General features: G+C 40.6%; 1 protein-coding gene across 2 annotated transcripts in view; it reads right to left on the bottom strand.

The window, feature by feature from the left end:
- Positions 1–24,832, bottom strand: part of TRIM44 (tripartite motif containing 44) — an 83,968-nt gene extending 59,136 nt beyond the window's left edge. Inside the window, exons 1-2 of one of the 2 annotated variants that reach the window (XM_070427798.1) lie at positions 23,714–24,832; positions 9,001–9,078 (exon numbers count right to left, since the gene is read on the bottom strand). In XM_070427798.1, coding sequence (XP_070283899.1) covers positions 9,001–9,078; positions 23,714–24,373 — 738 coding nt within the window. In that variant the 5' untranslated portion in view covers positions 24,374–24,832. The remainder of the gene's footprint in view (positions 1–9,000; positions 9,079–23,713) is intronic. The other variant, XM_070427797.1, reaches the window with a different exon arrangement.
- Positions 24,833–26,651: the final 1,819 nt, after the last annotated feature.

Raw genomic sequence — 26,651 nt, 5'->3', positions numbered from 1 at the left:
GAAGTGCTAACTGATCAAACTATGTTCCTCTACAAGGATTAGGTTTCCTGAACAATGGGATTGGGGGGAAGCTGGCCCCATGAGCTCTTGCCCTTCTTCTGGAAGCAGTGGTGGTTCTCAGGAGAAAGGAGGAAAGCTTTCACAGTAAATTGTACTAAGCACTTTAACTGGACGATCTCATATGAAGTATGTACTGTTATCCCCTATTTTGCAGTTCAAAAAACAAAAAATCTGAGAAATGGAGAGTTGAAGTAAAGGATCTGCCCAAGATCTCAGAGCTGGCAGTGCTGGAGGGGCCTATCCCAGTGCATCCTAGTCCAGAGCTCGAGCTTGTAATAGCTTCCAACACTGCCTCCCCCGACAGAAGCTAACGCCAGGCCTCTGACCCTGGTCCCTGTCCAGAAGAGGAAAGGAGAAATGAAGAACATTCATAGCTGACACTTCAAGTGATTCAGATAGTAAATATCTTTCTCAACAGCTTTATTGAAATAAAATTCACATATCACACAACTCACTCATTTAGAGTATATAATTCAGCGTGTGTGTGTGTGTGTTTTATGTATTTACAGAGCTGTGCAATCATCATCACAATCAATTTTAGAACAGGTTCATCAACCCTCCCAAAAACTCCTTCTCCATTAGCAGTCATCCTCCACCCCCATTCCTCCATCTCCCTCAGCCCCAGACAACAATGCGTCTAGTTTCTATCTATAAATTTGGTTATTCTGGACATTCCATATAAATGAAATTATGCGATTTGGTCTTTTGTGAATAGCTTCTTTCACTTAGCATGTTTTTTTTTTTAGGGCTATCCTTGCTGTAGCATGTACCAGTAATTAATTTCTTTTTATTGCCAAATAGTATTCTGTTGTATAGCTATACCGCATTTTATTTATTTTTTCATCAGTTGGGTTGTTTTCACATTATATACAGTATGAATAAGGGTGCAGTTTTTCTGTGGACATATAAATATATATTATATATATATCCCCAAGAATAAAATTGCCGAGTCATATGACATCTCTGTTTAACCTTTTGAGGAACTGCCAAACTGCTTTGCAAAGTGACTGCACCATTTCACATTCCCACCAGAAGTCAATGAAGGTTCCAGTTTTTCCACATCTTTGCCAAATGAACAAAACTTCTCTTTATTTGGGAAAACTACAGAGCTATGACCTAAAAGCTGTCAACCAGCTCCAACTCTGCTGTAACTGCCTGGGTGACCTTGGGCAAGAACCCTCACTCTGTTGGCACATCAGTTCCTTATCTATAAAGTGGGGGGATTGGAGAAGATGGCCTAGACTTCCCACTGAGCCCCACATCTATTCACTCAGTCACACCATGAGAGACCCCCTGACCAGTGGGGGGATAGGTGCTGTGAAACAGATAGCTTGGGGCTGACTGCATGGCTGTATTTTACTTTGCATTAACTCAGTTATTACTGTGCCTCAGACTGTGACACTATCATGCCTGCCACAAACAAACAAACACAAAGACCCTCACAGAATCTAATTATTAGAAAGAAAACAAAAAAATACCTTATTAGGTGAAATTTCCACTTGGCAATAATGGCATAGTGGCCTTAAGAATTTTAGTTTTTTTGCCGAAACCGGTTTGGCTCAGTGGATAGAGCGTCGGCCTGCGGACTGAAAGGTCCCAGATTCGATCCCGGTCAAGGGCATGTACCTGGGTTGCGGGCACATCCCCCGTAGGAGATGTGCAGGAGGCAGCTGATCGATGTTTCTAACTCTCTATCTATCTCTCTCCCTTCCTCTCTGTAAAAAATCAATAAAATATATTTTTAAAAAAAGAATTTTAGTTTTCTAAGTTGGGGCTCAGAAATGGAAGTGGATTCAAATAATAAAAATGTATGAACTTAACAAGGAATGATATTAGGTGACAAAAGTAGGATACAAACTATATGTGTGTGTACGCATAATAGTTATATATGTGTATATATAACAAGTTCTATCTGAAAGGCAAAGCACATTTATCTATCTGACAAAGTACCGTAATAGTAACCAGTTTTTTCAGAGGTGTGTCTGAAGTGTGATATATTCACCGTGTGCATCAGAATAATCCAGGCTGCATTTTAAAAAAGCAGATCTCGGCCCTGGCTGGTGTAACTCAGTTGGTTGAGGGTTGTCCCATGTACCAAAAGGTCACTGGTTCAATTCCCAGTCAGGGCATACATTCAGGTCGCAGGTTCAATCCCCGATCTGGTTATGTATGGGAGGCAACTGTTTGATATTTCTCTGACATCAATCTTTCTCTCCCCCGCCCCCCAGTTCCTCTCTCTCTCTCTCTCTCTCTCTCTCAAACCAATAAAAATATACTCAGAACTACCAAACTAGGTGCTCTGTGTGAGGCAAAAGAATCTGAATTTTTTTTAAAAAGTTTGCAGATAGCAGAAAAATGGCTGATATTTTCTTCTTTAAACTTGTCTGTATTTTGCACATTTTTTAATAGAGAACATGTATTACTTTCATAACTGGGAAATGGAGGAAGTTGTTTTGTTTTGATGAAGTCAGGGAAATGGTGAAGAAGAACAAATAGCTTCTTTCTCCTCTTGCTGCTGACCATGTGTCTGTAGAGGATGAAAGGGGCCACATTTGCTTCTGTGTGGATTCTATGCCTCAGAGCCCAGATAGAGCCTGAGAAAGCACAGGTATTTTTCTCATTTGGTGTTCTCCAGCAATAAAGGGCAGTTACTGGAGCACTTGCCTGAGTTTTGCATGTAGCCAGGGCTAAATACTCTGGGGCTGCCATGGCTCCTTTGCAATTGCCCCACATTGCCTGGTGGTAAAAGCTATTTTTCAGTCCTGGGACTGTAGCATTATGTGTGGATGCAGGATCCAGTAAAGGGAGGCAAAAGAAGGATGTGAGGGGAGAATAGTCAATGAAGGAGTCCTTGCCAAGGGATGACAGGCTATATGTATATATAGCTACTCATCCATGTGCTCAACAATAGTGTAGTGGGGAAGAACCTGGAGTAAGAGAAATCTGAAGTTAAGTCCTATCTCATCACTTACTGGCAACCTAGTTAACCCCTGTAAGCCTTGGATTGCTCTTCCATAAAAGAGGGAAAATGATATTTCTTTCCACAGAATTATTATAATAAGATAATGCCTATCAATTACTTTGTGCCAGGTACCATGCTAAAAGGGCTTGAAGACACAGATACGAAATAAACACAATTCACATCTTCCAAAATTACTATTTACTTCTATTTTATGAAAAGCACAGAAATAGGTCGATAGTTATAATAACTCTCCAACCAAAGGAACACTTCTGAATGAATCAACCTGGTAATCAACTGAGGCACTTGAATTCTCTGCTTCAGTTGGCTGAATAAACACTGCCTCCGTAAATGCTTCTGTCTTGGGGCAGGGCAGGGACAGGCCTGGCTTGCCTCTGGTGAATAACAGGACACTAATAATAAGAATTCAAATTAGATTTTGCATATTTTCATTACTATTTGTACATACAAAATCTATTATTTTAATAAAGTCTGATTAGCACAGGAGAGTGAAGAACTGAGCTGTGTTCCACTTCAATGATATCAGCTATTAAAAAGGATTGTAAAGTTTACTTCCAATTATAAAATGCTACGTATATGCTAAATAAAAATAAGAAAATGAGTCTCAGATCTCTAAACTAATTCTATGTTGCCAGACAACTCTTTGGTTTCACACTTCAGTGTGAACACCTTTAGAAATTGGAGAAAATAAGAAGGAAAAAAACATGATATATTTTAGGCAGCCTTGGTATAACCACATTCCATGTTTAATACCACTCCAGTGAGACAAAATAATGTGAACCACTTGGTTCAGGTTTTCTTCCAAATATATTTTTATTGATAGCAGAGAGGAAGGGAGAGGAAGAGAGAGATAGAAACATCAACAATGAGAGAGAATCACTGATTGGCTGCCTCCTGCATGCCCCATTCAGGGGATTGAGCCTCCAACCCGGGCATGTGCCCTGACCAGGAATCAAACCGTGACCTCATGGTTCATAGGTCAATGCTCAACCACTGAGCAACACCAGTCAGGCTGAAGACACTTTTTAAAAGAATAACTTCTAATAAGATTAGTATGAATTTGAGATACATAACTGTGTTTTTAACTGTTTGTTTCAGGCATGCTAGCTCTAGGAAACAACGAACAGCATATCTTAGAGCAGGGGTCCTCAAACTTTTTAAACAGGGGGCCAGTTCACTGTCCCTCAGACTGTTGGAGGGCCGGACTATAGTTTAAAAAAAAACTATGAACAAATTCCTATGCACACTGCACATATCTTATTTTGAAGTAAGAAAACAAAACGGGAACAAATACAATATTTGTATTTGCATGTGGCCTGTGGGCCATAGTTTGAGGACCCCTGTCTTAGATGGAAAGAAAAACAACCAGTATATAATAGAGAAAGTGGCTGTTATTGACTACATAATAGGAGGTTAGTTTGAATGAGTTTAACATGTTATGCTTTTGGTTCAATGCTTTCTGAGAGACTGGGCAGAGAGAAGGAAGGGAATCAATGTGTTTTCAAAGCTTCAGTTTCCTGAGAAACTATGAAAGATAACTGCCTGGTCACTACAAAGGAAAGCTGTAAAGGACTCAAAATATTTTAAATTTCTTAAAAATCCAGACACACACACACACACACACACACACACACACACACACACACCCTGATTAATTATATCTTTTAATTTCCCTAAAATCTATCATAATTATAAGAAATCTATAGACAAAATCCTGTTTTGTACAATAAATGTTTCTGAAAAGTTTGGCTGAAAGGGTGTTTGCAAACTGGATCCTGTCAAACACATTGGATGTCTTATTTTTGAAAAGACCACTTCCAATTAAACTAACATTGATTGTTATTAAAAACAATCTCTTTCCACTGTATACAAAGTTCTAGATTTCTGGAGGAATGCTCCCTTTGAAACAAGGCTTGCCATAGCCACATGCATGCACACAACTTCCTCTGTCCTGTGCCTTATTTACCAGCCATCACTGGCCCTGATTTCTGTCCTCAGGTTTACCCCTAGTGTCAGGGACTTGATATTTCCTGCTGTTCCCCTGGTTTATAAGTCAGCCCACTCCAGGACCATGGCTTGGGCCTTGATCATCCTCTTAAATCCTGCCCAGAACTCCTTTCCCTCTTTTTGGCTTTGCTGTTTCTCTGTTGGACATGACTGTTTAAAGGGATCCTGTCCTCTCATGCATCCTGAGCTGACTCTTCAGTCCACCTACCCTCCCCATCCCCTACTCCTTTGCCACCTCGGCTCAATTTATTTGTTTTTTAAGCCTGGGTTTTTATGTATTTCATTTTTTTTTTCAAAGTTGAAATCACTGAACTTATTTATGAAGGGTCTTCAGCTGTTTGTGAAAAAAAAAATGAAACAAATCAAAATAAGAGAGTAGGAATATAGCCAAGGTTCCAGCTGTCTCCAGTCACTCAGGCCTACTGAATCAGACATTCTGGATTTGAGTTTAACCCTCTGTATTTAGTAAGTCCTCCGGGGGGTGAGTTCATGCACACTAAAGTTGAAGAACTACTACTCCAAAAGCAAAGAGGGGGTATCTCATTAAGTCTATATTATTGACAAAGAAGAATGTCTAAGATATTCTATATAATAAAACTATAGGTAAAGTGTAATTTTAAAAAAGGTTAGAAGTGTTTTTCCACATGGAAATGTCTAGTAGGTTATGCAATAAACTGTTGAAGTGGTTAACTCAGGGGAAATTCATTTTCCTTTTTCTTTATGGATATCTGTGTTTTTAATCTGTAAGTATATACTATTTTTAAATTTTAAAAGATGGTTAATCTAGGCATCCTTCACTCCTCTCTGGCAACATTTGCAGATAAAAGTTAACTCAGTCCCAGGAGACTTCAGTGTCTGGACTAATCAAGCTTTGTGCTGCTTAGGGAATTCCAGAGGAAGTGGGGTAGAGATAGTGCTCAGTGCTCCATGACTCAATCAGTGCTTCTAGGGAAAGCTGCTGTACCAGGAAATGACAGGTCAGAAAGCCTGAGAGATGCTGCCTTTCTTAAACAGGCCAACTTCTAAAAAGGGATGATGGGGCTCCAAGGGAAAGCAGAACAGACTAAAAACCTAAGGGTTTGCTTGGAAGACACCAATTTATTGCTGGGAAATTGTCTTTGTTGCAGAAATTCTGTTTGAAGTGCCTCACTTTTCACCACCCCCCACGTTGTGATCTGGCAGTCGTTCCATCATTATATCACGCTGCCGACTAACGTAGTCCTTCTTCAAGCTGGCTCCAGGTAGATATAGCATATGCATATGACAGACTAAAAAGAGGCTTAAAAATAAAACTGGTTGGTGGAAAATAATCCATGGCCAGATAAAGAAGATAAAAGAGAGGTGAGTGTGTATAAACGTATCCAAGATCAAGGGAGATCCTAACAAATACCCTTCAGCTTATGGTGCATCATGGGAAAATCCTGAGGCTTCCATGGTTGCTCTCATGGGACCACTCAATTCTTTCACCTCTGGCAAGTTTCCCACCAGAAGTATTATGCATATTCAAAGTGCATATTCAAAGCACTTTACCTGTATTCATCATCACGTACAGAAGCCACTCAGTGTAATTGTACATATCCTCTCCATCTTCACTGCCTAAAAGCATGTGGATGTGGCAGAAACAAAACATAAAGTAGACCTGTTGTCCCAGAAACCAGAGAAACTTGCTTAAAAAAAGCAGCTTTCAGTAGTCTTTAATAATTAATTTATTCATCTTCACTAAAGGAAAACTACTTACACCAGGGATCTTTTTTACAATGACCTAAGAAAATTAATAAATGTTATCCCTGGAACCCTAAACACACCAGAAGACAAAAAAAATTACTAATGTCCCAATACTTTCAATGCTGTATGAAGAGAAAATGATCGGGTTATTGGTGACTGCGGCCAACTTTTGAAGAGACTGTCATTTTCTGTGGCTCTGCTTCATATAGTATTTCAGAGTAGGAAACAGAGGCACACGTGAACATATGGTAGCAAGGAGATGAAGGCTTAGTCTGCAGCATGATATAAAAGATAGAGCACAGGCCTGGCATCAGAGTTCGAATCCAGCTCTAAATTATACTAGATTTGGGGCAAATGACCCCACCTGTCTGAGCCTCCGTGTCCTTCTCAATAATATGGGAATAATAAACTACTTTATAGAGTTGCTAAAGTAATCACAAGTATACAAGAGGGGAGGTGGAATAAGGAGTTAGTGTTTAAGGGGCACAGTTTCAGTCTGAGATAATAATTCTGGAGATGGATGGTAGTGATAGTCACACAACAGTGTGAATGCACTTAATGCCACTGAACTGTATACTTAAAAACAGTTAAAAAGGTAAATTTCATTATATAGATTTTACCATTATTATTTTTAAAAATATGTATGGCTCCTAGCACAGTGCCTGGCTCTCACTCAGTATGTGTTCAAGAAATGCTAGTCTTATTCCACTTATAAATAACTTTAAATGAAAGAAGAGAAGGAGATGTGAAAAGTCAAACAATCATGCTCCTTTCCCAATTTAACTGTGAGCGGCTCTGACTCTCAGGCTGAGCCAGCTGGCACCCCTATCAGGTAGTGTGCTACAGTAAGTATCTGGGCAGGAGAAGAGAGGCTGTGTTAGTCATAATCCCTCCAGCATGTTCAGTTCTCAGTTCACCCCCACCCTGGTATGGCATCTCCCCGAATATCAATCCTACAGTCCCAGCATCTTGCAAAGAAAGCTGGGAAGTTTAAACCATTTCCCAGACCAGACTCCAGGTCATGAGGACAAAAGCATTCGCAATGACAGCTGGCTCCTGTAAGTTGGGGAGAGACAAACTGCTAATACTGAACACCAACTGGATGGGTCTGGAGCCTGTTCCAGTCCCCAGCATTAGGCTGATCAGTATCTCAGATGCCTTTGGCTGAATTTAATGGACACAGAGGACAATAGTCTCAAAGGCCTGGTAAAGGAAAATTAAAAATGCACTTGTCTGCAGTTCAGGAAAAACAATTAATGATTATGTGTTGTACTAGTAAGCCAGAAAGTACAGAAAGGGAAAATAGATGACTTATCTCTAGGCATATTAGCACACTGCTTTTGATGGGCAGGCTTAATTAAATCTTGATGCAATGTTCTTTTTTTTCTCTCTCTCAAATATATTTTTATTGATTTCAGAAAGAAAGGGAGAAGGTGAGAGAGATAGAAACATCAATGATGAGAGAGAATCATTGACCAGCTGCCTCCTACACACTCCACACTGGGGATCGAACTTATAACATGGACATGTGCCCGACTGGGTTCATAAGTCGATGCTCAACTCCTGAGCCATGCTGGCTGGGCTTGATGCAGTGTTCTGATAGATGACTGTTAACAACCCTCGAACTTAGCTCAAGGAGAAGGAAATACAGGTTTCCCTATTCCTATGAAACTTTTTTAAGCTGAAATGGTGTAAATCAAAGACACATTTACCACTCATTTATATGGGAAATATTTTTAGGGTTTCCAGACCCCAAAATATCACGTACCGAATCATGCTAAATATGCTTAATTACCAGTTTTATGCTAAATGAAACACCCTTAGGAGCTCTCTGAGGCTTTTCTGATATCTTAGGACACATCTTGCTAACGGATGCACAAAATAAATGGAGAAAAAACACAGATGCTCACAGACACAGTCAAAGCTATAGAGGCTGATACTGAGATGCTGAGTGTAACTTCAGGAAGGAGCTTGGCAGGGCCACTTGCTCCTCAGGGTTGTGCTGCCTCTAACAGCTCCTTGCAAAACAAAGGCTGAAGGCTATTTTCGCTTTTTTTCATAAAAGCGATAAAAGTGAAAATTCTCTCCAGATTTCTTTCAGTTAGTGAAAACAGGTACTAATGCAGGTCTTTCATAAAAAGCAAAGTAGCGTAAAGTGAACTTCCAAAAAAGTGGGAGATACCCATACTTGGGGTACCAATATTCAATAAATTCCAAACAATACTTACTTTAGGGTCTGAGCTCTTGAACTTTAACCTTTCCACCAATTCTATCATTGCCGCCTTTAATCCGCCTGAGTCTTTGCTCTAGAAAAAAGAAAAGTCGGGTCATTAAACAGCATTTTGTTGCTCTCTCGAACACAATCAGCATTTCATGGGACAATGAAATGGAAAGCAATTTTTTTTCCTCAGCCAAGAAAATGAAACAACTAGGGGGAGCCGCGTTGCCCCTCTTCCTCTTCTCTAAGGATAAAGAGGGCCGGAACATAAATTGCCCAGTGGCCTGGAATGAAAATTAAATGCAGTGTGTACAGGCTGACTCACTGCTTCATCTCAGTGCTCAATTGTGCCAGTGTTCACTTAGGGCTGGGGCTCTGCAAAAGAGATTTCCTTCTGAGATGTCTATTTAATGACCTAGTGATTTTTATTTTGAACTTCTACACACTAAATACAGACGTATGTAATATTAAACATTCTTAGAAAAACAAACTCAAAGAAAATGCCCTGAGATATCATTGGAAATGGTATTACAGTGTGCTGGTTGAGTACAGGTTTTTTAGTCATACAAATGGTTTCAAATTTGGGTCTGCCATTAACTAGTTGACTAACCTCTGTCAAATTACTTACTTGCTCAAAACCGTCTTCTCCTTCCATAAAATGGGGATAATGACGCCTCCTATTTGGAGGCTTAATTGAAATAGCGTTTGTAAAGGTATTAGCACAGCATGTGGCACACAGTAAGTGCTCAATGAATGTCACCTACTACTATTACTGTTATTCCAATAAAAATGTAATGTAAGCCACAGTGCAAGCCATGCATGTAATTTTAAGTTTTCTAGTAGCCACAAAAATAAAGTGAAATTAAGTTTAAAATATTTAATTTAACTCAGTATATCCAAAATATTATCATTGCAACATGCAATTTCAACATGAGGTATTCCAATATTTTTTTTCATACTAGGTCTTTGAAATCTAGGATGTATTTCACACTTAAAGCCCAATTCAACTTGGACTAGACATATTTTGAGTGCTCCAAAGCGATATATGGCTAGTGACTACTGTATTAGTCAGCACAGATTTAGAGCATACTAGTAGAGATTCTAGAGCCAAAAATTCAAGTTCCAATTCCAGCACTAGTGTGTGACCTTAGGCAAGTAACTTAGCCTCTCTCTTATCTGTAACATTAAGTTAAACACAATATCTATTTCATAAAGGTTCTAGTAAGATTAAATTAGATAATATATATCAAGGTGCTTAGAACAGGGCCTGACACATGGTAAATGCAATAGATGTATGAGACTTATTATTATTGTCTGTCTCCCTCACAACGTTTTAAATTCCTTAAGAGTAAGCACCACATTTTTTATCTCTGTGTGTGTGCCCTGCATCAAGAAGGTATTTAAAAATATCTGCTGAATAAGAGAATGAACATACAAGCTTAAGACATGAATGTCCCAATAATAATACATGTATGCAGCACAATCTAAAACCACATGAATTAGTTTTATTTTCTAATCTCAGCTCCTCTAAGGTATAGGGTAGAATCATCACCCTCATTTTACTAGTGACTAAAAGGAAACATGAAGAAGTAAAATGGTTACCATTTTTATGAAGCAGGGGGAACAATAAAGAAGTACAATATAAACAAACACTATAAATATCTGTTTCTTAAAATTGTCCTCTGAATCAGTGATATTTGCCAAATATGCAGAACCAACTCCTATTCCTCCAAAACAGGAAATCAGCACCTCGTAAGAACCCATCATATAGATTAAAATAGACTACAGGCTAATTTTTTTTTCCCCATTTAACCTCCTTTCTCTCCCAAACCTATATAGAAACAATCTGATGTAACATGACTAAGGCAGATACCCACTTTAGATGTACGCTCCAAACACACCTTCGTTGACATTCCCATTTTAGCTGTGGTTCTAAAATTTAATAATATGTATGTTTAAAATGACGATTTACAACTCTCCAAATTTCTTCACCAATTTAAATCTTTCACTTCTGTGGTATCACAGTAGGCAACTGGGAAAGGAATCTGGAGGTCACATACCAGGGAGTGGGTGAGACACAAAGAACCTAAAAATGGGTTAAGTTGCCAGACACAATCTTGCTTTTATGAGATGATCAGACAATAAAGCCTGTCTGGTGATACCATTCCTCTAACCTGTTTCTCACTGGCTGAACAAGCAGGTCACTTGTCCCTGGAAAGCTCTCTTCTCTCACATCCCAGCTGCCAGAGCCCATTTTAAGCTCCTCAGCAAGAGCCCTGATATATTATGACTTTCCCCCTGGCTCTAGAGCACAGACAGGAATGTGTGAAACTGTGCCTTAAAAGATTCAGAAAGCAAACGGAAGGATGAAGGAATCCCTAAGAAGCAGACAGCCTGTTTGCAGGCAGATGTGCCTTGTGTGGAGAGATAAGGGAACCCTTAGCCTTCTTTCATAAAAAGACAGTGTGTCAGCAGAATCCTTTCTCCTTTTAACAAAGCATCGGCAGCACTGCCTGCCCAGGGGACAGAGAGGGGAGGCACAGAAACTCTCCCTTCAGGAGATCCACCATTCCACCTCCCCACCCCACTCTCTTTGAGGATTAGTCTCAAAGCTCAATTGGGGTCTATATTGAGCCAGCTATATGAGGTCTCTAACTGGGTGGTGAAAAAACATTCCCCTGTGGCATTTTTTAACCCATAACATAAGCAGTTGGTCAGAAGAAAGAGGCTCCTCTGGGCAGACCTCTTCCTGACAACTGCAGGGCTGGACTAGAGTACAAATGGAGGACCCTGGCCCCCTAATCCACCATCCTTCTCTTTCCACACCCCAGTCCTTTCCTGAAGCCCTTTCCTTACAAAGCCTAAACACATTCAAACTAGTACACTTAAGTTCTGGGAATATCCCTCTCAAGTAGTTGCCCTTGACCACCCTGACCTTGGAAAGCACATATCAGGGGTGGGGTCTAATGGCTTGATCCATCTTCGGGAGGATGAATTTAGAAAGAGGCTCTGCAGGTCCTGGAAGTAGGCTCAATGCAATTCATCAGGTAATTCCTAGATCCTTGGTATTTGGAGAGTGGTCTAGAAGGCGATGAATATGGCCAAAGAAGGGTCTTCTAAAGCATGAAGCATAGGGCAGGGGCAGAGAGTTGTCTAGGTCTAAGGTGTTTTTTGAGTATAAGTGCCCCAGGGTGGTATCATGTTTTAGTTAATTGTTTGTTAAGGGAATGGGAACAGGGGATTGTATCCTCATACTTCCCTTCCCTGGTGGAATAGAACAGCTGCCTCTGAAACCTGTGTTCAAGCTGAGAAGACCAGAATAGTAACAAAAGGCAAGATAATTCTAACCTTGTAGACATTTGGTTCCATAAATGGGCAGATTCTACTATGTCAATTCTTGGGGCAGGCACTGTGAGAGGCAAAGAAGTCAAATTCTCCTGATACTGCTCTTCTTCACCTCCATCCCACACAATGCATTCCAAGAACATGGAATTCAATGTGAGCATATCTTGTTTATGCATCTCCGTCCTCCCCTACAAGAGTGTGGAATAAAAAGAGACAAGTGCTGTGTTGTGACACCCACCCTACCCCTTGAGTTTGATCAATCTGTAGAGATGTGGGATGCTTCACAAAAGCCAGCTCCTAGGGGTTAGTCATAACACCAAGAAAAAACAAAAATACCTTATTCTTTACTCTCCAAAGCACTTTCCTATGATTTTTCTATTGGTATTTCACACTAAACCTAAAAAGTAGTATATTCTCACTTAATATTTGAGAAAATGGCTGGTGGAAATAACAAATGCCTGCAGGAACCCCCAAATTGCACACACTCCTTCATTGGCATTTCACGGTAACACTACTTCCTAGTGTATTCTCACTTCATAACGGGGAAAATAGTTCTGTGGAAGTCAAACGATGTTCCCAAAATTATAGAGCTAGGAAACAACAAAACCAGGATCAGAAAGATCCAAATGAGAAAGATTAAAAATACAACCGAAGGACTTGGCATCAAGAGTACACAAGAAAATACATAAGGGATTCCTATAAATAAGAAAAAGACAAATGATCCCAAAAGAAATCCCAACAAAGGATATGAACATTATAGAAATGTCAAATGGCTAATAAACATATGAAAAGATGTTTTTAAAAGCTCAAATTATCTAACATGTCTCATCCATTATACTGAAAAAAGTTTTGATTTGATAATATCAAGTGATGTGGGGCTCTGGGTTAATGGGACTTTCATATGTTGCTGATATAAAATGATAAAACTACTCTGAAGTCAAATGCCTAGCAAATCCATTTCTCTCTTTCACCTCTTGAGAAACACTAGCACATGTGTCTAGAAGGCATGCACAAAAATATTTATTGCAGCACTGTTTACAATACTGAAAACATTCTAAGTATCCATCAATAGTGGGTGACTTGCCCTAGCCGTGGTCAGCAAACGGTGGCTCGCGAGCCACATGCGGCTCTTTGGCCCCTTGAGTGTGGATCTTCCACAAAATACCACGTGCAGGCGTGCACATACAGTGCGATTGAAACTTTGTGGCCCATGCGCAGAAGACGGTATTTTGTGGAAGAGCCGGTATTTTGTGGAAGATCACACTCAAAGGGCCAAAGAGCTGCATGTGGCTCGCGAGCCGCGGTTTGCCGAGCCGCAGTTTGCTGACCACTGCTAGCAGGACTGGCTCAGTGGATAGAGTGTAGGCCTGCAGACTGAAGGGTCCCAGGTTCGAGTCCTATCAAGGGCACGTACCTCCCTTGACCGGAAGTTGCAGGCTTCCCAACCCAGGCCCTGGTTGGGGCTCCTGCAGGAGGCAACTAATCCATGTGTTTTTCTCACATTGATATTTCTCTGTCTTTCCCTCTCTCTGAAAATCAATGAAAAAATATCCTTGTGTGAAGATAAAAGTTAAAAATAGTGGATGGCTAAATAAATTACATAATTAACCAATTATAAAATATGATATAGCAAATCAAAATAAAGTAATCTGTATGTACTTGGATACAAGACAAGACATAATGTTGAATTAATTTGCAAAATGCTATATTCATTTTTTTACAAAACCACAAAACTCTTATTTTCTATGGGTGATGTATATATGTACATAAAAAACTAGAAAAGCAATGATTTGAGGAACCAGTATCAGGAGTAGTAGTAGAAAGAGTCTTAGACTTACCTAAATGTAAGTCTACAAAGGGAAGGGAGGAGAGAAGGAAGGACAGACCTAGAGCTTCTTGGAGTGCTTCTCTCCATGGGTTTGCCCAAGTATAAATACTGGGACCCATTCCCTCTGCACTGAAAACATATGAACCAGCAGGTAAGAAAGTGAGTGGTCTTTACCTGGTGTTCATGTATGGATTGCAGGCAGTTTGAAATCCTCAAAACTGTATGCAAAATGTGAAATGTACATGCACTTTCCTAGGGAAAGGATTTAGCTTTCCTCAGAGTCCCCCAAAAGTTTAACCTTCCCAGAGTGAAAAGAATATTGCACAAAGAGAAAGGAGATCCAGGTTCTATTCCTGGTTCCTCCACTAACTGCTGTGTGAGTTTGAATGAGTCATTTTATATCTCTGGGTTTCTGTTTCTCCATCTGTAAATGAGGGAAAAGGGACAAATCAGAACCCATGTATACTAGTATGCAGCCTGCAGCCTACAGAACTTTTTAGGTCTTTAGAGTGTTGTCCCACACAGTATAATGGGAATTTTTAAATTAGTTGCTAATTTAAAAATCAGGAGATATCACATAACAATAAAACGTTCTAGCTTCTTTTGAAAATCAAAGGTATGATTGTACTGGGCTCCCATTCCCACATAGCAGCAATTAGCTGAAGCTGAATAGCAACTATCACTTCAGTCCAGGCCAGCTCTCTCCAATTTGTCATGGTTACCCTGGCTTGCTTCTCTCATTTACATTACTTTTCTCCTCCCTGTAGACATCTGAAGTTGCTATCTCTGGAAGCAGCTCTCTCTGAAGGGTTTTTTGTTTGTTTTACCTTTAAGGGTCCTTGTTTGAACACCAAGAAAGTTGAGATGTCTTTCTTCATAGAGGTTCAGAATATCTCAACACTTGTCTATCCATTTACCCCAAAATACAGAAATAAAATAGCTCATTCTAATGTAAACATCCTTTGAAAATGGGCAAGGGGCAGAAACAAAGTTGCAATATGGTAGGTAAACATGGCATAAGAACAAGAATTATTTCTTGACAACCAGTCTCTGTACTATTATGGGAGTCAGTCGAGTGCCAATAACCATCTGGGCACCAAAAGAAAAGTCTTGTGTCAGTAGAAATGTAACTGTAAGTCACTTAAATATCCTCAAATGGCTCCTAAGTATTGAATCAATATTACAAAGATTCAGAGGATGCTGAGTTCAGAAAGAATACTGGCTGCCTGTTTTGTTTTTTCTATCCTTGTGTTGGTACCATATTTTAAAAAAATAAAACAACCTATTACTAGTCAAAATACTCTATAAAATTTCCAGGAAGAAAATTTCAGATAGAAGGGAAAGACTAGTTTTAGAATATTCAAAAAGTGTGTACATATTAAATGCCTTCATACGTCAGGAGAGTGTGTGTACCATTTAGAGAGGTTAAATGTAAGTCGAAATAACTAAGTAAGAATAGAGGCAAAATGGGATGGTGGAAAGAACATGTACTTTGGGATCAGACCTAGATCCATATCCTGGTCCTTCCACTTATTAGCTAAGTGACCATCTGCAAATCTCAACCTCTTTGAGTATCAATTTCCTTATTTGTAAATAAGAATCATAATAACACAGCTGACTGGGAATTTTATTGAGATCAACTGAAAAAATAAATGAAAAGCACCTGACCTAAAACCACTCAATAACTGTTATTATTACTACTACTACTAGAGGCCCAGTGCACAAAATCGTGCACAGGTGGGGTCCCTTGGCCTGGCTGGCAATTGGGGCCGATCAGGGCCTTCTCACCCAGTCCTGATCAGGGCAGATCGGGGTGGCCAGTGGGGGTTGGAGGGGGGAGGGACTGAGGAAGGTTGGCTGGCTATGGGAGGTTGGCCGTGGGAGTCACTGACCACCAGGGGGCAGCTCCTGCATTGAGCGTCTACCCCCTGGTGGTCAGTGTGTATCATAGCGACTGGTCGACCCATCGTTCATCGACTAGTCATAACAATCACTTCGGCTTTTATATATATAGATTCTCATCTCTGGAATCTCAAAATTCAACAGCAGACAAGAGTTTCCTGACTCAGTTTTATAACCTCAGTTGAAGGTTAGCATTTTCATTCTTCACACACATTAAATCAGAGTTTACCACTCAACACAGGTTACATCCTGCCAGGGTTCACACAGACCCAAAATACAGAGTGGAGAACAGTAGGGATGCCTATAACATTCCTCCCCATAATTGCCTACTGAAAGAAAATGGAGGCTATTTTCTAACCAGAAAGTAAAGGGAATATTGCCCCTGCCTCCCCTCTGCTTCTATAAAAATTTCCAACAGTTCAGAATGTAAAACAGAATTTAAAGAGGACAACCAGCAAGACTTGTGAACCTAAAATTAGGCTTACCAGCTGTGTTTTGGTTAGCTAGTGCATAAGGCACCAGCAGGACACCGAAATATACAGGAGCCTCTTCTCTGAAGACAAGTTTTTCACCAGCCTATCTGCCCACCAGAGTAGAGAAGGCAGAAGGAGCAGAAGGAGAGGGGGCTGAGTAGCTTTCACCCAAAGAAACTCAGTATCCAAAACTTCTGCTGCTGCCAGACTAACTGGTCTGGCATTGAACTCAGAATAGAACCTCAGATGGCTCTGTAACAGTAGTAAGAATAAGAGCCACCAACTGCCGAGGGCTTATTATATCACAGGCACTGTGCTCTTCACATGTATGATCTTGATTGTTCCTCACTATATAACCCAATGAAGAGAAACAATTTTGATACCCAAGTTACATATGAGGAAACCAAGACTCCAAGAGGCTAAGTGAATTATCCAACATGACACAGCTAATAAGTATCAGAATAGGACTCAAACCCATAGACTGCAAAGTAGCCAACTAAAACAAGACTGCTGGGTCATTCATATTCATTCTCCCGCTCCTTAGTAACAGACCACAGCTTTTAGCTAGATACACTGTGGCCTGGAGAAAGATTATTTCCCAGCTCCTCTTGCAACTAGGTAAGTCCATGGTACTGAATTCTGGCCAACGAAACATCAGCAGCAATGTGTGCAACTTTTGGGGGTTCTCTTAAAATAGAAGGGAGTGCCCTTCTTCACTTTCCTATGCCTGCTATCCTGAACTTAAATGTGCTGGCTGGTCCCGCAGCAGTCATCCTGGTCCATTACATCATAAGGATGGCAAAGTGGAGCTGGAAAAAGCCTAGATTCTTCATAACCTCATTGTTCCTCCATACCACCTTTAGACTGTCTCCATCTCTTTTACACAAGAGAGAAATAAACATCTATCTTGTTTGAGTTGCTGTTATTTTGGATTTTTCCAAATTTTTTCATTATTTTAGATGCAACTGAACTTAATGTAAATATTTATATACTAAATCATATGTAATACTGTCTCTTTGATGCCCTGGAACTAGATGAGATTATACTTCATAGCATAAATGTACCAAATATTTTATATATATATATATATATATATATATATAAATATCCAACAGGCCCTGTGCTAGGTGCTGAGAACACAGAGATGGATAACATATAGCCCTAACCTAGCAGAGTTTATAACCACACAGGAAAGAGACATGGAAATGACATTGACAGTATACCGCATTTAGTGCTACAATAAATGTGTACCAGCTGTTGTTATGGGAACACAGAAGAAGTTTACCTAATAGTCTGTATTTACTAGTAATATCCTATCTTTGAAGGAGCACCTCCAACACCATCACCTCCAAGAAATCTTTGCTGATTCCATGCCTCCAGCAGAAATTAATTTCTCTGAGTCCACATAACATACTGTTTGTATCTTTCCTATAAGACTATGTATAAGCTTTCTGATGTCAGGAACCACTTATTATTATTCTCAATAGTTCATACATCTCACCATAGTACTCAAAAATTATTCAAATAAATAAAATTAACTTAAAAATATCAGTCTTTGACACTTAGTTAACTACATGCTATAGTTTCAACATATTACAATGAATGTTTTTCTCTAATAGTCTATTTAAGTTAAAAGCAGATTACTCTGCTACCTGCCAAAAAACTAGCTAAACAAATCTGAAGTGAGTTTTATAATTAAATGTTCAACAAGAATAATCTAGTACATTATAATGTACATCAGAGTTGCTGCCCATATGGTTATTTGCCATAAATTATGGATTGAGCCTTTAGTATATTTGGAGAATTATGTTTGGTTGGTTGGTTTTATTTTTTAATTCTTGATTCATTTTTGATATCCGAAAAGGGCATCAATGATGATTTCTTCCCAATGCCATGCTGACTTGATCCCAGTCATACTGATACACATACGCCAAAGACAAAACACACCAGGGCCAGAGTTCTGTGTTTCTCTCATCCCATTCTCATCTCTACTCCACATATCAAGACTAATGGTTTTGTGCTACCCATTCTTTGTGGCCATAGGATCCTGGTACAGAAGTCATCAGAGCAAAAATTGGTGAAATTCTAATAAAGTCTATAGTTTTGTTAGTAATACTGTTCCAATGTTAAGATAAATAGAGTACAGTAAGCAGCTTTTGAACTCAGGACAGTAACAGATTGAAAGAAACTGTGCTGAGCATTTATTTGATTAGGAGTTAAAAGTTAGGCAGGTGAGCAGAAGGTAACTGAAAGCAAAGCCTCTGGCATTTGGGACATTTAAAGAAGACCCTTTCCATCAGATTTGGAATCTTCCCACCCCTGCCAAAGAGTAAAGCCTCAGAGTAAAGGCAAACCAAAGGGAACTTGTCACTACCTGACCCTCCAAAGGGGACTGTGGGGAGTGTTGCCTTGGAGCTGAACAAAATGGGTTGAGGGGGTGGCTTGGGTTGGGATGAAAGAAAATTCTTCAAGAGGCTGTAAACTTTGGAAGACACTTCCTGAAAATTTGGTCTCAAGCAACTTAGTTTAAGGAAATTCTAAATAAGTTATACTTTCAAGCTTTAGCGAAAGCAAACTGAAATCCTCCTTCAAATACAGTTACATGCCAAGACTTGGGAAATCCCAACAAATAATTTTTTAAAGGCAATGAGAAGCTATGGTGTGAAACATAATGAACAAAAAGAAATAAAGAACAAGAAAAACACCATCAAAAATAACAGAGACCTAAAAAGTCTTCACCTACTGAAAACATCACCAATTATAAATGAACATGCTTACTTTATTCTTAAAGGAATAAAGAGGATAGCTGCAGTATGAACAAAAGATAATAGGATATGATTCACATATTTATACTAATACATTTGGAAATTTAGATAAACAACTTTTGGGAAAATTACATTAAAATTGACTTAAGGAAAATAGACAACTTGGGCAGAACTATAACCATTAAATGGAATCATAGCCAAAAATACTATACAAAACAAAACAAAATTCTTTCTCCTGTCCTCCTTCCCTCCCTTTCCCTCCTCCCCCAAACCCTCTGTCTTTTCAAGTCCAGAAGGCTTCCATGGTCGTTTATATAACAGGACTCAAACCCATAGACTGCAAAGTAGCCAACTACCAAGCATTCTAGGAAGAAATATTCCAATCTTATACAAGCACTTCCAGAGCATTAAAAGAGAAAGAAAAAGAAAACATGTGAGAAGCAAACAACTTAACTCATATTATGAAGCCAACATAACCTTGATCGTAAAATCTCATGAGGACAGTAAAAGAAACTTATGAGTAAATTTCTCCCATAAATATAAATTAAAAACCTACACAAATTATTAATAAACCAAACTAAAAAATGTAAGGACACTTCATCATGACCAAGTTGGGTTTGCCCTAGCAACACAAGGTTGCTCTAATTATACAATATAATAATAATGACACAAAGGGATGAAAATGAGACCATATATATGCCTATACCTGTATTTGCTAAAAGAAGCACTTGAAAGATAAAGAAAAAAAATTTTAATGAAAGTGGGAAACCAGGTGAAAGGGGCAAAGGTGAAAAACAGGCTTTTGAGACATGTAAATATATCACTGATTTTTAAATTTAATAGTAAGTCAGTTAATGTAATTAATCACATTAACATAGTAAGTGTAAAATCACATGTATACCCTAATAGATACAGAAAAAGTATTTGATAAAACTTAGAGTCCATTCAGTATTAAAGAAAACTCTTTAATAAATTAGGATAGAAGGGAGATTTCTTAATCTGATAAAATATATATGTAAACAAAAAAACAAACTATCACATTATTTGTGAAATGTTGTAAATCACCCTTCAATTAGGAACAAAGCCAGAATAACCACTATCACTTATATTAAACATTAGACTTCAGGTCTTATCCGAGGCAGTGAGGCAAGAAAAACAACAACAGGTATAAGGATTAAAAAGAAACAAAAACTGTCCCTCTTTGCGAATAACATTATCATCTAGGTAGAATGAACCTATAGATTAATTACTATAATATGTAAAAGAATTTAAGAAGATACCTTAATACAAAAATCGCTATGTAAAAATCATACTCCTATATGCAAACAATTAGAAAACAAAACTTAAAAACATTTTTTACAATACTATAAAATTGTAAGTAACCAGGAATATTTTTCACAATGACGTAGAAGATCTTTCAGAAAAAAATTATAAAACTTTATTGTAAGGCAATAAAAACACCTAAATAAATAGATTATAAAACTTCATGTTGTAATGATATTAATTCTTCATGTATTGGTTTATAAATTAAATACGATACAGAAAACATCCTGTAGGCTTATTTTATAGTATGAGTCTAAGAAATGTAAATGGCCAGACTGGATAAGACACTCTCCAAGAAGAACAAAGTGGAAGAACTTGCTCTACCACATATTAACACATGTTTCAAAGTGATAATAACTGAGAAAACTTGTTGTTCACACACGGACATACTAATAGATCAATAGTACAGAATAAAAAGGCCAAGAAACACATTCACACACATTTGGGCACTTGATAAATGACAAGTGGCATAGCAGATCCGTGTAGAAAGGATAGGTTTTTCAATAAATACTGCTAGAGCAGCTGGCTATCTGTATGTGGGAGAGGAGAATGAAATTGAGCCCCTACCTCCACAACACAAAAATCAATACTAAGTTGAACAAAGCACAAAAAGCACTAACAAGAAAGAAAATTATTGATGAAAATTCTATTACATTAAAATAAAGAACTTCATTCAAGGCACAAAATTTTAAAAAGAAAAAGAGAAAACAGAGTATGTAAGAAGATACTTGCAACCCATATATATAAACAACAAAGGAGTAAGAAATAAATATGTAAAACTTCTATAAATGAATGAGAAAAAGATAGATAAACCAATAGACAGGACCTGAATGGGCACTTCAAAAGAAGAAATATAAGATATTCAGTCATCAGTGATCAGAGGAATGCAAATTTAAACCACAAGAAGATATTACATATCCACAAGATTGACAAAAATTAAAAATTCTGTAATAGCAACTGTTCCTGAGGATACAGAGCAAGATCTCTCAAGCACTCTTCATGGCAATGCAAATTGGTACAACCACTTTAGAAACTATTTGGCAGCATCTAGTAATGTTAAAGACTAGAGCCCGGTGCATGGATTCGTGCACCAGTGGGGTCCCTTGTCCTGGCCTCCAGGGATCGGGCCGAAACCAGCAGCCTGACATCCTCTGAGGGGTCCTGGATTGCAAGAGGGCGCAGGCAGGCCAAGGGACCCCCCCCCATCAGTCTGTTCCATGTTTCCATGTCTATGCATTGAGCGTTTGCCCCCTGGTGGTCAGTGTGTGTCATAGCTACCGGTCCTAACAGTCACTTAGGCTTTTATATATAGAGATTTTCATAGTCTATGACCCAACAATCACAGTCTTAGGTTTATATTTCACTTAAATGTATGCAGATGTGTGCTGGGAGACATGAACAAGATTGTTTATACCAATATTTATGATGGCCAGAAGCTCCAGAATTTGGAAATTAAATGTCCATTGTAATTATTTTTAAAATACGTTTTTATTGATTTCTGAGAGGAAGGGAGAGGGAGAGAGAGATAGAAACATCAATGATGAGAGATGCTCGCCCCACAATGGGGATCCACCCCCACCACCCGGGCATGTGCCCTGACTGGGAATCCAACCATGACCTCCTGGTTCATAGGTTGATGCTCAATCACTGAGCTATGCCAGCTGGGCTCAAATGTTGATTATTGACAGAATAGGTAAGTTGTGGCATATCCATAAAATGAAATTCTATATGACACTGAAAATGAACAAATCACAGCCACCTGCTAGATGGATCTTAAACACAATGACATATTATACCAACTGTGCCAAGTTCAAGTAAGTTCAGGAATGCATACATGTGTGGTAAAAGTATAAAAAATAAGCAAGGAAATTATCACTGTAAAAGTCAGGATAATGGTTACTAAGTGGGAAACGGTTATAACTGGAAAAGGGCACAGGGCTTTAACACTGCTAATATTCTATTCTTAATCACTTTAAAGTTACTTGACAGACTGTGCATGTAGTTTTACACATTTTGAGTGTGTATTTTCCATTAAAAAAATGAAAATTTTAATGCAAGGATTTTCATTATACAGTATGTATCTCAGTGCCAGCAATGTGACTTATGGAATTAAAAGTCATCAAAGATGACAACATTCACTAATGAAGTGATCACTTAATAAACTGATCACTCCAGCCCTGGCAGAGTAGCTCAGTTGGTCAGTGTGTCGCTGGATACATCATGGTTTTGAGTTCCATCTCCAGTCAGGGCACATGCATCAACCAATGAGTGGGTGAATAAGTGGAACAACAAATTGATGTTTCTCTCCCCCCTCCCTTCTTCTCTCTCTCTCTCTCAAATCAATCAATCAATCATCAGTCAATCAAGAAACTGATCACTCCACTCAAACATTCCTCCCTGGTTAATGCCCGTAGTTTCATCGATTGTATACATCACACTACAAATAAAAGGAAAGTCATTTGCAAATTCATTCATTCAACAAATATTTAGTAATGTCCACTACTTTCCAAACACTATTCTAGGGGATCAGCAAGGCCTTCTTACAAAAGACCCCCCCATTCCCATCCCAGTGTTGCCTCCACCCTTTCATCCTCTCTTCCAAACAAGTATCAAACATGAAGAACCTAAAAGGAACTCAGGCCACACACGAAGTGATTATCAAAACCCCAACCCTGGGCGGTGTGGACACTACTTGCTAGGATTCATTTGGCAAAACTCAAGAGCCCTAAGTCAAGGCACCCGTCTCAACAAGGGTGATGCTGCGGGAACAGGCTTAAGTGGGGTCCAATCTCCCCAACACGTGCGTTTTATCTGGGATCCGGAGACCAGAGCCTTCCAATCTTCCAGAAACTGTCTACTAGATGTTGTGAGGACATGCGTTTCTCTCGGGTTGGAGTCCGGAACTTTCACCTGATTCCCTATGGTGTTCCACCCAAAGGGTGACTGAGTTCCCAACTGCTCCCAACAAGTGGAAGGGACAACGTTGCAGGGACGTGATCAAAGCGAATGTGGCCTCAGCGACACCACCTGCGTTGAAACCCAGGCGCCCTGACCTCTCGGCCTCCACCCTGAAGACCCAGTACTTACTCGTAGCTCTTCGAAGGCTTCGTCCAGGGTGGAGAGCTGGTGGCCCTGGTGGGCCCCAATGACCGGACACAGGACACAGATGAGCCGCTTATCTTCCTGGCAGTAGGTGCTCAAGTCGAGCCCGTGGTCCGGGCACCTCCTCTGGGCCACTCTCTCCGCCTCCATTTCTATCTCGGGGTCAAATTCGCTCTCTGCCTCAGTTTCCCCCTCCGCCTCCGACTCTCCATCTTCGTGGTTGTCTTCCTCCGCCTCGCTCTCTTGCTCGTCCTCCATGTCTTCCTCACTGTCGCCCTCGCTCTCTTCCTCGCTCTCCTCCTCCATCTCGCTCTCTTCTCCGGACTCACTGATTTCCCGGGACTCGCTCTCCTCCCCCGCCTCACTCTCTAGGTCGCCTGCCTCCTCCACCTGGGCCTGCGCGCCGGCCTGCCCCGCGCCTTCCCCCGGGACCCGGGGGGCCCAGGCCTGGGCGGCGCCGTGCACGTACGGGGCCAGGTGGTGCCCGGGGAACTTGAGGCGGTGGCCCTCGGCGTGGCGGCGGCAGTAGCAGAAGCCGCATTCCCGGCACACTTCCTCGGCCCCCGGCGCCTCGTCGGGCTCGCACTGGTCACACGTGCCGTCGTGCGGCAGCTCCTCGAAGGCCGCGCCCACTCTGGAGGCCATGCGGGTGCGGTGACAGGCCCAGGCCTGGGGGCCCCCCCCGAGATCGCCGCTTGGCTCCGCGGGCTCCTCACGTCCTCCTCCCAGCCGAACCGGTCCCAGGGAAGCGGCCGCGTGGGATGCGGGAGCGGGGCTGGGGCTGGGGCGCCGCTGCCGCCAGCTCCGGGCAGCCCCCGCCGGCCGAGGAGCAGAGGGCCTGCCCGCCCTCCCCGCCGCCCGGCGCCCCCTGCGCTTCCTCGGGGCCCGGGCACTTCCGGTGCGGCGGCCGGCGCCCCTGATGGCCCCCCGCGCGGTCCGCTTGGCCTCTCGCTGCCCCAGCGAAATCGGAGATCTGGGCTCCGTGCCACCCCGGTTCCACTTTCCCTGTCCCCGTCAGGCGGCCTCCTTTCACTTCCTGAGTCATTTAAAGTGGCAATGGCCCTTTCCTGCGGTCCCCGCGGGGGCTCCGCATCCCGGGAAGGAGGGGGAGGATGGAGGAGGCCTCCCTCACATCCCAGCGTGGGCCCCGCCTCCCCGGTTCCTCTCTGGAGGTGTCAACAGATTTGCCAAGCCCACTAGGCAGGTGTGCGTGTGTATTTAAGTCTCTCTCCTTCCCGTGTGTCGCTGACCGCCCCGGTCCCCGCTGCTGCGTGCGAGGGACGGTGTCCGGACAGAGCATTGCCGCCTGGCATTTCCAGAGGACCCTGGGAAGGGTCGTGTTTGTTCAAGGCCTGGGGAATCTCAGAGGCAGCCTGAGCAAACAGATATGGTCGATCCAAAGCAATGCTATACTTTGTCTATTTGCAAAGTCTATTTGCATTCCTGCCTCCTGGGGGGCTCAGAGCCTAGAGGGCGGCAACCTTTGTGCATTTTTCTGAGAGCCTGCCTGGGGTTTGGCTGAGATGTCAGGCAAGGTAGGTGGAGAGACGGCATTTATCAAATGAGAGTTCCAGGGGCAGATTGGGTTCCAAAGAGAGGAAGGGGACTGTTATTTATTAACCGATCCTAAAGTGCCAAGAATTGGGCTAGATCTGTTTGTGGCTCTTTACGAGCTGGTTTTGAAAGACCCACTGCCCAAGGGCCCCCAGATCCTGATATTACAACTTGTTGGTTTTGTGACCATGGAGAATTTAATTGATCTTTCTGTTTTCCGCTTTTAACAAAGTATGTATGTAAAGTGGAAATAATGGTAATACCTATTTCAAGGTGCTGTTTTGTGGATGAAATGTAAAGGTGCCTGCCTTATAGAAGTATTCACTACATTTAAACTATTATTATTGGCACAAATTATATTTAATGGACATTAGGACCCTTTGAAAGGATTTTAAACATATTTTTTAACACATTGAGCATTTTTGGCTGGCTGCCTGAAGTGTAATCAACCCCCCATCTCTCCACCATATCTACGCCTCTCCAGTCATTGAAGAGCTTTTGTTTCATATTTGGGAGAGAAAAAGGACATTTTGATCTAATCCCAGAAGAGGCCAAGGTGTGGTTGAGAAAAATGGAGGGGGATGGAATGGTGTCTGTTTTCCATTGACGCCCTTGCAAATATCGAGCTCCAATTTCCAGATGAACATCACAAAAATGCAAGGGGAGGAGGTGAGGTAAAACGCATTTAAAATAATTTTAATGTCTCCACATATAATGTATGCTTACTCTCTATGCAGCTTTTGTCAGAGATTTATTTTTTAGAAATATTTGTGTTTTTTACTTTAGAACAATTCTATAGAATGTTGGAAGGAAAGTCAGAAGGTTTGTTGTTGTTTTTTCCAATTGAATACACATTTCTATTTTTTTCCAGTTAATTTCTCTGGAAATTATTTCTGTGACTGCATTCAAAACAGGGATTGATGCATCATTCTGAAACAAAAAATGTTCAACAAATGTCAACTCAAACATCAACATTAGTATACTTAGAGAGTAGTACTTCTTGCTTTGAAACACTGTTCTCTAGGTCTACTAATTTCTACCTCTCCAGGCTTAGAAGGAAATAGCTTTTACAAGCATGTTATCACATTTAGAAAATATTTTTTCACTGAAAATAATTTTTCAGTGTCTTAAAAGAACATATTTTGTGTGTGTCCAAGATCTTGGTGGGGACAGAGGGGTGTCTTTTTGTTGTTGTTATTTGTTCTTAATTTTACCTGACAGTTCAGTTACTGACTCTTCACAATCCTTTCTTGAGCCCTCTGATTAGAGGGTCTTAGAGGCAGAGTTTGATGGAACAATTAAAAAGTTATGGTAATGAGGTATGACAGACTCAATGAGACAGACCTTCTGTAACCCTCTGCACAGAAAT

Source organism: Myotis yumanensis, unplaced genomic scaffold, assembly GCF_028538775.1.
Source record: "Myotis yumanensis isolate MYYU_CA2020_CCGP unplaced genomic scaffold, mMyoYum1.0.hap1 SCAF_10, whole genome shotgun sequence".
Lineage (NCBI taxonomy): Eukaryota > Metazoa > Chordata > Mammalia > Chiroptera > Vespertilionidae > Myotis > Myotis yumanensis.
The sequence above is the reverse complement of the archived record's forward strand: the minus strand, read 5'-3'. Positions and strand labels throughout refer to the sequence as shown.